Below are 12,439 nucleotides of genomic sequence, written 5' to 3' on the forward strand. Positions count from 1 at the left end.
GCGCGGCGGCCGGGGTGGCGGTGGGTGTCCCCAAAGTGGACGCGCGGATCGACTTCCTCCCGGGTCCTTCCCTCCCCCCCCCACCCCGTACGTCCCGTCCCCCGCCGCCACCACCACCACGGACGGCGCTTTCCTGGGGGCGGATTGTGCACCCTTTGCTCCCCACCCCCCCCAACCGTGTCCCGGCTGCGTGGGACCCACAGGGCTAATCCTGCCGCCCTTCGGATCTAATCCGGATCGGGACCTGGTCCCAGGAGAGGCCACCCGCCTTCCCTCCTATTGTTCTGGGGCTCAGGTGAGCGCCTCCTCCTTCCCCGAGGCCAGGTGACACGGCCTGCCCCGCCCCCACCCCGGGGGGACGGGATGGACTGGTTGTGGGTCCGGCCCCCCCCTTCCCCGGGGCCGGTGACCTAGGGCCAGGAGCCCCCCACCCCCCCTCCCCACCCCCCTCCCGCGGCTGGACAGCGGGCAACGGAATCCCAAAAGCAGCTGTTGTCTCGAGCATTCCAGCTGCGCTTGGATTTCGTTCCCTGCTCTCCTGCCTGAGCAGCAGCACCCGGGCCCCCGGCACCCCCGGGGTGGCTCCTGAGCCCCACGCGCGCTCCACCGGGCCTCTGTGGTCTCCGTCCCGCCCTCTCTCAGGTGCCTCCCCGCAGGCTGGAAGTGAAAGAGCTGGGGGGGGGCGGTGAACCCCCGGAGGTCCCCAGGGAGCCCTGTAGAGAGAGGTCCCCCGGGTCCTCCGGATGAGGCGGCCATGGCGGAGCCCCACAGAGCCGCCCCAGCCCACAGCTCGCTAAAGATAGCCCTTCACTTCCTGGGGAGAGAGGAAAAAAAAAAAACACACCACCACACCACCCTAACAACCGACGTGGTGGACCGAGGGGAGCAGCTGAAGGGAGCCCGCTTTGCTGCCGGCCCGGCCCTGCGCACGGCTGTCCCCAGGTCGTGAGCGCGCGGCATGGAAAGTGCTTTGGAATGACACGATCACTCCCGTTGAGTGGGCCAACCGAGAAGCCATCGGGAATGTCGTGTCCGCCCAGGGCTCTTTCGGCGCTTCCCCGCGGGGCCTCGGGGGGGCCCTGACCCCCGACAGAGGCCTGGCGGCGCTTCCTGCCCCCGGGGCGCCCTCAGACCCCAGACGGGAGGGGGGGCGTGGGGTGTCTGAGCACTCCCAGGAAGCCGCTTGCCGCCGGATGAGGCGGGTGGTGGTGTCGCCGAGCATGCTCATGGTCACAGCGTTTCGTTGGCGATCGGTTGTGAGTTGCACAAGGTTGTACACACTTAAAGCTGGCAGTTCTGGAAGCCACCGCTTCTGAATCCTGAGCTATCAAGAAAGCGGGCAGTTGTGTCAGACTGGGGGGTTTTGTTTATATATATTTATATACTCAGGAATAAAGGGTTTGCAAAGAACTTGAGGCTGCAGAGCTCGGGGCTGCGAGCGCCGCGTGCTGGGGCGTCCTCCGGCGCCTTCCTGCGGGGACGGCTGCGCTCCGCTCACTGACGTTTCTCCTGGCGCCTTGAGTCCCGTTTAAAATGAGAAAAAGTGAAACAGGATGGCACGAAGATGCTCCTGAGCCTCGCTGACCAGTGTGGCTGACCTGGGCCCCGGGGGGCGGGCGAGCCTCTCGGGGGTAGAGAGGACCCGGGGCCGCGCACGCCCGGGCCGAAGGTCAAAGGCAGCCCGGAGGACTGGCCCAGGGGTCACACTTGTCCACGGGAGGGGCGGGGCGCTCCTGCTGGGTCCCCGCCCCTCTCGGAAGTGCTACGGCCACGGTGCTTCCGGTTCCGCTTACTCCTTCCGGTCGTCATGGAGACGGAGCGTCTCGGGGTGGGGGAGACGCTGGGGGCCCTCAACGCGGCCCTGGGGCCCGGCGGCCCCGTGTGGTTCAAGGAGACGCACGCCCGGCACCTGCGCGCTCGCGACTTCCTGGCGCCGCGGCGCGCGCTCCAGGCGCGCTTCCGGGACGGGCAGGTGGGTGGGGGGCGCACCCCGGGCGCGCTCCCGGGACGGGCAGGTGGGTGGGGGGCGCACCCCGGGCGCGCTCCCGGGACGGGCAGGTGGGTGGGGGGCGCACCCCGGGCGCGCTCCCGGGACGGGCAGGTGGGTGGGGGGCGCACCCCGGGCGCGCTCCCGGGACGGGCAGGTGGGTGGGGGCGCGCGCCGGCGGCGGCGGTGGCGGCGGCCCGTCCTCACGCGCGCGCCCGTCCGCAGGTGCCCGAGCGCGTGTTGCGCGCGGTCGCCGGCCTCCAGGGCCCCGGCGTGGCCCCGGTGCTGCGCTGCGAGCCGACCCCCGCGGGCCTGTCGCTGCGGCTGCAGAGGCCCGCCGTGTTCCGGCGCGTGCTGGGCGCCGTGGCCGCCTACGCCGCGCCCGCCGCGCGCCCCGCCCCGCGCCCGCGCGTCCTGGTGCACTGCCCGGCCCTGCGCGGCCGCCCCGCCGCGCTCCGCCTGAGCCAGCTGCGCGCCGTGCTCGTGGCCGACCACCTCGTGCGCGCGCTGCGCGCTCAGGAGTAAGTGCAGGGGGAGGGGGAGCCGCCGCGGGGGCCGGGGGAGGGGAGAGCCGGGGTGCCCCGCGCCCCGCGCAGCTGAGAGCCGCCCCGCGTCGCAGGGTATGCGTGCGCCCCGTGCCCGCCGTGCGGGACCCGCACATGCGCCGCTTCCTGGAGAAGCTGAAGGTGGACTGGCCCGCCGTCGCCGCCCCGGAGCCCGCCGCCCCCACCCCGGCCCTGAGGAGCCGCCTGCTCGCCCAGCTGAGCCCCACGCGGGACGGGGAGGCCCCGCCCCCCGGGGTGCTGGGGAGACTGTGCTTGAAGGATGTGATGAGCCAACGGGGCCTCGGAGCCGGCTATGACCCTCACGTGGACAACTGTCTGGGTAGGCTCGGAAGGCCTGCTGGGCCCAAAGAGAAAGTTGGGGGACCCTGTGCGATCCTGGGGGGCCTCAGCACCCGCCTGTGTTCGCAGTCACTGAGGATCTGCTGTCTGTGCTGTCTGAGCTGCAGGAGGCCGCGCGCCATTGGCCCGAGGGCGGCTCCCCAGGTCGGGTGAGTGGCTCTCAAGACCCCTAGGCCTCGGGCCAAGCAGGTGCCTCCCATCTGGGGAGTAAACGATCGTCTCCCCTTGGAAGCCTGTAGCTCCAGCCGCGGATGCAGCCGGCTGCGTGGCCGTCCACGTGGTGAGCTGTGAGGAGGACTTCCAGCAACAAAAGATGGATCTCCTCTGGTGGAAGTTGGACGAGCAGGCGCCCGTCATCCAGGTGGGTGAGCCAAGGCGGAATTCCTCCCAACCCGAGGGCCCTTGCAACCCACGCGTGTGCCCGAGAGAGCAAAGTGTTGGGGAGTCACCCTTGCAGCCCTAGCTACCCACCCAGGAGGCTGAGACTCGGAGGAGGTCAGTTCTAAGCCAGCCCTGGGGAGAAAAAGTCTTTTATTTCCAAATGAGCCAGCAAAATGCCCCCTTTGAAGGCCTGGCTCAAATGGCAGAGGGGCAGCTTTTAAGTAAGTGGGGGGCAATGCCGGGCGTTGGGGCTCCGAGTTCCAGCCCTGTGCAGGGGCGGCACCGGGTCCGCTGATGACAGGTGGGGCGAGTTAGGGTGCCGGCAGAGGCACCAGGCTGAGCCCGGGTCACCTTCCCCAGAAACACCTGCTCTGTGGCCCCGTGAAAGTAGCTGGCGCACCCGACAATCTGCTGACCGCCTCTGAGTACTATGAGTGAGTGAGGCCCCCCAGCCAGGGTCGCTGAGATGGGGGGGGGGCTTTCCCAGGATCCTGTCCACCCCCTCTCCTGTCTTCACCGTCCAGGCTCCGGCATGCCCAGGTGTGCAAGGCGTCCGCACTGAAGCACGGTGGGGACGTGACAAAAGGTGGGCCCGGGAGACCCGTCCCCGCCCCCCCCCTACTATGCTCCTGGGGCAGGAGCAGGACATCTGTACCTCATTCCTGACTGACCCCCCACCCCATTCTTCCAGACCCAGACTGGACAGAGATCATCGGGGTTCTGTGTGCGGCCACCATCAAGTTTGAGATGCTGAGCACGGGCCCGCAGAGTCAGGTAAGCCTGGGTGCCCCGCAGGGCCAGGACGAGGGCGACAGCGGGGTGACCACCGCTACCGCCCGGGGTGCTCCCCCGTCCCCAGCTGCTCCTGGCCGACAGCAGCGCCTCCACCAAGAGCACCAAGAGCGGCGTCTTCGTCCTGTACAACTGCGCCCGCCTGGCCACACTCTTCGAGGGGTACGAGCGCAGTGTGGAGCGAGGCCTGTACCCCCCGTTCCCGCCCGTGAGCAGCCTGGACTTCTCCCTGCTCCACGATGAGGTAGGCGCCCCTTGGGAGTCCCCGGCCCCCCGCAGGAGGCGTGGCTTTCCCTTCCCAGCCCCGCCGTGTCCCCCCACACCCCCCAGGGCGAGTGGCTGCTGCTCTTCAATGGCGTCCTGCCCTTCCCGGACCTGCTGAGCCCCGCCACGGCGCTGGCCTGCGCGGCCCCGGGGCTCCACGCCCCCGCGCGCACGGAGATGGTGAGCGCCGCACACTGCACACGCACACTGCACACGCACACACGACTCTTTATTGCGGGCTGGGACACAAAAGCAGAACACACAGCAGTGACTGGGGCTCCGTCTCCAGGTGTGCAAGTTCCTGGTCCAGCTGAGCATGGACTTCAGCTCCTACTACAACAGGGTACACGTCCTAGGGGTGAGCGCGCAGGCCCCGAGGGGGGGGGCTGGGGTGCGGGGGGGGGGGCGCGAGGGAGAAGCAGAGGCTGAGCCCCGCCCCCCCCCCCTCCAGGAGCCGCGGCCGCACCTCTTTGGTGCGATGTTTGCGCGCCTGCAGCTGCTGCGGGCCGTGCGGGAGGTGCTGCGCGCGGGCCTGGCGCTGCTGGGGCTCCCGCCGCTCAGCCGCATCTGACGCCGGCCACGGGGGCCCAGCGGCCCAAGACACCCCGAGTCACCGGTGTGAGGGAGCGGGGCAAAATAAACCGCTTCTGTGGCAGCCTCGTGTCCTGGCGTGGCGCGGCACCTGAGCTCCTGCCCTCGGCCCCCTCCGCAGGAGGCGCGGGCCCGGGCGGGCGGGCGGGCGGGCGGCCTCAGTCGTACCAGTTGTACACCTCGAGCCCCTGGCCGCCGAGCGCGCAGCGGTGGCCGAACTCGGGGCTCACGGCCCAGCAGTCCATGTCGGCCACGTCGGGCACGTGGTACACGGCGCTGTGCAGGAAGGCGGGCGCGCCGGGCCCCAGCCGCCAGAAGGTCAGGCGCTGGTCGATGGAGGCCGACACCAGCAGGCTGGGGCTCAGCAGCCGGAGGCCGGTCACGTGGGCCGCGTGCGCGCAGGGGACCGAGTGCTCCTCCAGGACGCGCAGCCGGGGCGCGGGCTCGGCCTCGCCCTCCTCCTCGCCGGGCTCCGGCCTCTCCACGGCCAGCGTGAAGACGTGGAGAGAGCCGTCCTCACTGCCGCTGGCCACGAGGTGGCGGCCGTCGGGCGTGGGCAGCGTGTGCAGGCTGTTGACGCCGCTGCTGTGGGCCTGGACGGTGAGGCGGGGCGAGCCCAGGTCTGGGGGAGAGGGCGGCAGTGAGGGCGGAGCCCCGGCTGGGGTGGGGGCGGAGGCAGGCCCGAGCCCACCAAGGCGTGGGGGCGGGGCCTCACCACTCCCCTCGACTGCAGGGCGGGGCCGGGGCGGGGCCTCACCACCCACCATAGGGCGGGGCTGGGGCGGGGCCTCACCACCCACCATAGGGCGGGGCTGGGGGGTGGGGCCTCACCACCCACCGTAGGGCGGGGCTGGGGGTGGGGCCTCACCACCCACCATAGGGCGGGGCTGGGGGGTGGGGCCTCACCACCCACCATAGGGCGGGGCTGGGGCGGGGCCTCACCACCCACCATAGGGCGGGGCTGGGGGCGGGCCACACCACTCACCGTAGGGCAGGGCCGGCTGCCCCTCGGGCTCCAGCACCGTGGTGAGGTCCCAGAAGGCCAGGGCGCCGTCGGTGGCCGCGCTGCACAGGAGCAGCCGCCTGCGAGCCAGGGACGGGCAGCCAGGTCAGGGAAGGGACCGGAGCGGCGGGAACCCCCACCCGGGCCCCGCCCGAGGCTCACCTCCGCTGACCAGGCGCCTCGTGCGTGAACGAGTGGACCTTGAGGACGCATCGCTTGTGGTGGGAAGTTTCGGCCAGGAGCTGCATAATTCGCCCGGAGTCCTGCAGGAGAAAGAGCCTGGGGGCGGGGGGAGGGAGGGTGCCCCAGGTGAGAGCCGGGCTTGGACCCTCGCACCCCATCCTCCCGCCTCCGGGGCTCGGCGCTCACCTCACGGCCCCGTCGCTGCAAGCCGCGGCTACGAGAGGACCCATGCCAGGCTTGTCAACTTCACAGATGGCCAGGGACATGTACCTGGAGGGGGGGTGTGGAGTGGGGGGAAAGGGGGTAACGGCCGTGGGACGCGCGGGGCCTGGCCCCCCACCCTCCCAGCCCGCGGGGAGGGGCGAGCCCGAGGAAGCACGCCGTACCTGGTCTCGGGGGTCCACCTTGATCTGGCGGTGGCGGTGGCGCTGCCGGTCCCAGTACTCGTCCAGCCGGTGGGAGGAGAGGTGCATGACGTGGCAGGCCAGGCGGCTCGGGGCGCTGGGGTCCGGGGTGACCATGATGCTGAAGCAGTGCATCTCCGCGCGGCCCCCCGCCGACACCACGTGGGCGGTGAGGCCGGGCCGGGGGCCGCTCGGGGCCGCCGGGGCTGCCCAGGCCCCACACGGCCAGGGCGCGCACCGAGGAGATGTGGTTGCAGACGGAGGTGAGCGCGTGCGCGGAGCCGGTGGTGGTGGGCAGCGCCAGGACGCACACGGTGGTGTCCTCGCTGCAGGTGAGCACGATGTCGATGAGGCCGGGCCCCTCGCTGCCGGGCTCCGCGTCGTCGGGCGGCTCGCGGCCCGGCACCTCGAACTCGGGCCCCAGCGTGACGGTGCCCACGCGCCGCACGCCCGTGACGGCGCGGCCGTGCAGGCCCTCGCGCAGGATCACGTGCGGCCGCGTGCAGCCGCCCAGCGCGCGGTAGAGCATGGCGTCCCCGTCCTTGAGGAAGGCGAAGGCCATGGCCGCCTCGGTGTCGGAGAAGGCCCACGAGCGGTGGCCGCCGCCGCAGCGGACGCTGTGCAGCTTCTCGTGCGAGCGCGGGCTCCACACCACGAACTCGTTGGCGTGGAAGCCCAGCAGCACCATGCTGCCGTCGGCCACCACGCGCAGCCCGGCCACCCAGTTCATGCCCCGGCACGCCTTCTGCCGCAGCACGGGCTGCAGCCGGCCGCCGTGCACGAACAGCTGGTAGTAGGCGCCGTCGCGGCCCGTGGAGTAGACGTAGCCGCCGTGGCAGGTGACGGAGGTGACGCCCTGCTTGCCGTGCAGCCCGTGCAGCGAGGACACGGGGCCGTGCGCGGCGGGCGGGGCGGGCGCCGCCTTCCCGGGCCCCGGCCGGGGCGGCGGCGGCTCGGCGGGGCCGCGCGGGGAAGAGCAGCACGGAGCCGCGGCGGTCCCCGCACACCAGCAGGTCCCCCGGCGGCAGGAAGGCGCTGCACGTGAGCCAGCGCTGCTTGCTCGGGGGCAGCTGGTAGCGGCAGCGCTCGCGCACCGAGATGGCCCGGCCCGAGGGCGCGGCGGCGATCTCCAGGCAGGCCACGGCGCCGCCGGGCCCGGACGCCAGCAGCAGCAGCTCCTCGAAGCCGCGCAGCGCCCAGCTCAGGCTGAGCACCTTCCCGCCGAACAGCGCGCGCTCCACGGCGGCCGCGGGCGTGTTGACCGGCACCACCTTGACGCGGCCCTCCGCGTTGGCCAGCGCGCACAGCCCGAAGCCCTCGGGCCCCGGCGCCGCCTCCAGCAGGCAGTACGACTGGAAGCGCGCGTCCTCCAGCAGCCGCTCCCAGCTCTTGGCCTCCAGGTCGTAGAGGTAGAGCGCGCCCTTGTCGGTCACCGCCAGCACCCGCCAGGAGCCCGCCAGGGTGACGGCCTTGAGGGCGCCCGGCCGGCTCGGGGACTTGAACCCCAGCGCCGAGACGCCCAGGCCCGGGTAGCCGCGCCCCACCAGGTGCCAGAGGCGGATGCCCGAGTCGTCGCCGCCCGTGATCACCCAGGCCTGCCGCTCGTGGGCGGCCAGGGCGCGGATCCCGCGGCCCTGGTGGCCCCGGAAGGCCTGCAGGATCTCCCCCTCGTGGCTCCACACGAGGCACACGCAGTCCTCCCCCGCGCTGATGAGGTAGTTCTCCAGCAGCCTCACCTGCCACACGCGCGCGCTGTGCCCGAAGCAGTGGCCGATGTTCTGCACGCGCCCGCCGGGCACCCGCAGGTCGCCCACCTTCCAGAGGCGGACGCTGCGGTCCTCCGAGGCCGTGGCCAGCAGGCCCTTGCTGGGCAGGTAGGACATACTGAAGATCACGCCCACGTGCCCGCTGACCCGCCGGTCGGGCGCCACCGGCTTGCCGTCGGTCAGGGCGGTGGCCGGGTACCACACCAGGAGCTGGTTGGACACGGCGCCCGCCACGATGGCCAGCTCCTTCCAGGTGTCCCCGACCAGGCAGGCCGAGGACAGCGTGCACCTGTCGGTGCAGGGGACATCCTGCAGCATGCATCCTATCACGGGGTCATAGAGCACCACCGAGTTGTGGCCCAGCGCCAGGGCCACGTTGCCCTCGAGCCAGCGGACATCCCAGATCCAGTCGGACATGTTCCACAGGCCGGAGCGCCAGAGCTCCCGGAAACGGCCCTCACCCCAGCTCAGTTTCACAATGCGGAGCCCCTTGCTCCCAAACACGGCGATCATGGCCTCCGAGTCGGTGTCTCCTTTGGGCTCGGGCCGCACGCGGAAGCCGTGGATCAGATAGTGGCCCAGCAGGTTCTGCACTCGCTTCATCATCCGCAGATGCCCGCCGAAGTCCAAGCTGTACACCAGGACGTCGGGCCCCTCGCCTAGACAGAGGCCCAGAGCCCCGTCAGAACCACTCACCCCACCGAGGACTCCTCAGAGCAGGGGGGGGGGGCCCGGGGAACAGTCTCAGCCTGTGCCCCAAGAATCCAGCAAGGCTCTAAATCCCCGCCAAGCCTTGATAAATCCCGGAGCTTAGCTTCAGCTCCCCTCATCAATCCTGTTTTTATATCTTTTTGACACCATCTTGCTATCCCTGGCTAGCCTTGAGCTCTCCCATCTTTCTACCTCCACCACTCAAGAATGGAGATCTCGGGGCTGGGGATATAGCCTAGTGGCAAGAGTGCCTGCCTTGGATACACGAGGCCCTAGGTTCGATTCCCCAGCACCACATATACAGAAAACGGCCAGAAGCGGCGCTGTGGCTCAAGTGGCAGAGTGCTAGCCTTGAGCGGGAAGAAGCCAGGGACAGTGCTCAGGCCCTGAGTCCAAGGCCCAGGACTGGCAAAAAAAAAAAAAAAAAAAAAGAATGGAGATCTCTTCAGTCGCTCTCTGGGGGCATTTCTTTTGCTAATATTGGGGCTTAAAATTAGGACCTTGTGTAGCTTAGAGATGAGTGCTTGCCTAGCATGCATGAAGCCCTGGGTTCAATTCCTCAGCACCACAGACACAGAAAAAGCCAGAAGTGGTGCTGTGGCTCAAGTGGTAGAGTGCTAGAATTGAGCAAAAAGAAGCCAGGGACAGCGCCCAGGCCCTGAGTCCAAGCCCCAGGACTGGCAACATAAATAAATAAGTAAATCACAACTTATTGCCTAGCATTCATTAAGCCCTGGTTTCAAGCTCCCCCTGCCCCCGCCCCAAGTAGTAAGCCAGAGAAAGGGCTTGGAACCCCGGAGAAAACGGGGCTGGGCATTCAATTTATGGGTGCTCATGGATGGAATTTAGGAACTGTAGTGGTGGGGCTGCAGGTGTAGCTCAGTGATAGGGCCTGTGCTACATGAAGCCTAGGAGTTGGCTGGATCCCCAGCACAGAAAGAGAAGAGGGCAGGAGAGGAAAGGGAAGGGAGAAAGAAAACATCTGTAGTTACACTAAAATCACAAGGAGAGATCAATTCACTTGCAGTGCTCTCTAGCCTGCATTTCACGAGGTTAGGCCCTTATATGGCACCACAGGGGAACAGACTGCTGAAAATGGAGCCAAGACAAAAAATAGGAAAAAAGCCAAGATCTGGGGAAATGTGGAGTCCTGTTTGACAAAATGAACCAGAGTCAGCCATTTTTACATTGCTTGGGATAGAACACAGTCCCTCAGGTTTGGGGGTGAAGCTACAACCTCAGCTTTATAGCAGTGCTGGAAATAAAACCCAGAGCTTTGCACTCGACCACTAAACCACACTGCCAGTCCAACTCCTGATTTTTAAATGAAGCAATGAATTGGGGAGGTGGGGGTTCTCTAAATAAAAAATAGCAAAAAAGCCAAACAAGAGCATGAGGCACGGAGTTCAAGCCCCAGTATATTTTGCACACACATGCAAAAAAACAAGACCTAGCTGGGTGCCAGTGGCTCACACCTGTTACACTAGTTCCTCAAGAGGCTGAGATCTGGAAGATGGCAGTTCAAGGCGACACGGGGCAGAAAAACTCACTAGACTCTTGTCTACAAAATAACCAACAACAAGAAGGGCTTGGGGGCATGGCTCAAATGGTGGAGCACCTGTTGAGCAAGCAGAGGCCCAGAGCCAAAACTGCAAAGGATAGGACATGGGGGTGGGGCAAGCAATGAAAATCCTGGGAGATGGAGCTCTATGTTAGAGACAATGCTTGTCTAGCATGAGAGGCCCTGAGATTGACCCCTCACACCCAAAAAAAGAAGAAAAAACAGAATGCTGAATGGGCCTTTCTCCATGTCCTTAGGGATAAAGGCAGATCAAGAGTTAAAACAATCTCCCTGTACTCCAACTTCAAAGGAAGTCCCTCATTTCTCCAAAATAATTCCTCCTTCCAGCTTCAAGACCTTTACTGTCCTATCCTCTGCCTGAACTCTTCTAGTTCACTATGTGGTTCCTTGGGTTTCTGATTTAGTTGTTCTTCTTTCAGAGTAAAATGCCTGGGTTCCCAAAGCCTCCAACACTACACCTACCCAAACTACATTATACCCCTACCATATATGAACAACCTTCTGGGGGGGCGGGGGCAAGAAATGGTGATTTATTCAAGACCCTTACAAAATTCACAGCATCGTCATAAGTTACTAGTGGCTCCAAATTAATCCATATTGCTTGCTTGCTCCCCACTACTGACAGCTCCAGGTTCCGAGTATTTTGCGGCCAGATACTGGGGCCTGTGCATGGTTGGGGGTTGGGGGAGGGAGGGAGGGGCAGCTCACTCACATTTTGGGGCACTGTCTGAGGCCCCATACAGACACCAGGCAAAACCTCAATATGCAAACCTGCTTCGATAGGCCCGCAGGGCAATTCACCTAAGCCCAGCTGTCAACAATCCCTTGTAGACCTAGTGGCTCCTTCATTAGCCTCTGCCTCCTGGTTCAGACCCCATACAAGCCTGGTCCCAAATTCACTCCCTCAATGATGGAGTGCGGGGTGAGGGTGGGGGTGCCCATTCCTTTTCCGTCCTCCTCAGAAGTCTCATGCACAACTCTGGGTGACCCACCCCCCTCGCACACGCACCCCTGGTTTGGGGGCGTTTTTTTTCCCTCTCTCCTTGAGACCAGGGTTTTGCTATGCAAGTCCGGGTTAGCCTGGAACCAATGATCCTGAGAACTCAACCCTGCGGGGCTCCGTGGATCCCAGGCGTCGGCCACACGGCCCTGACACACCCACACACACCCGGGGTCACCTCGCTCTCCCCCGCCGCTCGGGGGCGCGGGGCTTCGCGCGCGCGCACACCCCCCTTCTCCCACGGAACGCCGCGACAGCCACGGCGGCTCTTTGTCTCTCGGGCCCCGTCTTCCCCGGGTGGCCGCCCGCTCCCGCCATTTCCTGGGGCCCTGCCCGCCCTCCCCCGGTGCCCACCCGCAGCCCACGCTCCGTCCTCGCCCGCGCGCGTCCCTTTGTCCCCGCCCCGCCCCCCGGCCCCGCGCGGGAGATGAAGACTTTTTTCCTTCGCCCACCCGCTGGCAGCCCGGGCCTCACCCGCCAGCAGCCGGTCCCCCACGCACTCCAGACCCGTGACCGGCAGGAGGATGAGCTCCGAGGTGGCCCTCGGCCAAACGCAGTCCTCGAGAGCGTCCATGACGGGAGCCTCTTCCCTCCGCCGCCGCGGCTGCCACGACCCGAGCCGGGAGCGGCGCTCTCGCGAGAACGAGCCCTCGGCGCGCGCCCGCCCGCCCGCCCGGCCGACCCGGCGGCTCCCTCAGCTACAGGTAGCCCGAGACCCGGGCGGCCGGGCCGTGGGCGTCCAATGGCGACCCTGCGCCCACGCGAGCCGGCCCCTGATTGGCTGAGCCCGCCGAGCGCAGGGGCCTGGGGGGCGTGGCTTCGCCCGCCTCCTCACGTGACGCCGGCCGGGCGCTCGAAGCCCCGGGGCCG

At 67.3% G+C, this 12,439-nt stretch overlaps 2 protein-coding genes across 4 annotated transcripts; one reads left to right on the forward strand and one right to left on the reverse strand.

Moving 5' to 3' along the window:
• Nucleotides 1-1,691: 1,691 nt before the first annotated feature.
• Dalrd3 (DALR anticodon binding domain containing 3) lies at nt 1,692-4,952 on the forward strand. Of its 3 annotated transcripts, none has more exons than XM_048334830.1 (12): nt 1,693-1,972; nt 2,213-2,508; nt 2,607-2,872; nt 2,962-3,041; nt 3,125-3,253; nt 3,634-3,707; nt 3,798-3,859; nt 3,965-4,047; nt 4,133-4,309; nt 4,396-4,509; nt 4,619-4,687; nt 4,781-4,951. In XM_048334830.1, exons 1-12 carry the CDS (start codon nt 1,808-1,810, stop codon nt 4,898-4,900), a joined length of 1,635 nt encoding a protein of 544 aa, XP_048190787.1. In that variant the 5' UTR covers nt 1,693-1,807; the 3' UTR covers nt 4,901-4,951. The 3 variants fall into 3 exon arrangements, with proteins under 3 accessions (XP_048190785.1, XP_048190787.1, XP_048190786.1); XM_048334829.1 differs by having other exon boundaries at nt 2,962-3,039; nt 3,120-3,253; XM_048334828.1 differs by having other exon boundaries at nt 1,692-1,972; nt 4,619-4,952.
• Wdr6 (WD repeat domain 6) lies at nt 4,918-12,391 on the reverse strand. The gene is given in 8 exon segments (XM_048334873.1): nt 4,918-5,542; nt 5,906-6,003; nt 6,086-6,202; nt 6,293-6,376; nt 6,488-6,699; nt 6,701-7,415; nt 7,417-8,935; nt 12,044-12,391. Coding segments are annotated over 8 exon segments (3,309 nt in total). The 5' UTR covers nt 12,144-12,391; the 3' UTR covers nt 4,918-5,078.
• Nucleotides 12,392-12,439: the final 48 nt, after the last annotated feature.

Source organism: Perognathus longimembris, chromosome 26, assembly GCF_023159225.1.
Source record: "Perognathus longimembris pacificus isolate PPM17 chromosome 26, ASM2315922v1, whole genome shotgun sequence".
Classification (NCBI taxonomy): Eukaryota; Metazoa; Chordata; class Mammalia; order Rodentia; family Heteromyidae; genus Perognathus; species Perognathus longimembris.

What these genes read in the sequence shown, in the direction of transcription:
- Dalrd3 (XM_048334828.1), top strand. Translation starts at nt 1,808, where the DNA reads ATGGAGACGGAGCGTCTCGGGGTGGGGGAGACGCTGGGGGCCCTCAAC. An exon ending in ACCGCCTCTGAGTACTATGA is followed by an intron (nt 3,708 to 3,797) that starts GTGAGTGAGGCC and finishes TTCACCGTCCAG; the next exon opens with GCTCCGGCATGCCCAGGTGT. An exon ending in TCTCCCTGCTCCACGATGAG is followed by an intron (nt 4,310 to 4,395) that starts GTAGGCGCCCCT and finishes CACACCCCCCAG; the next exon opens with GGCGAGTGGCTGCTGCTCTT.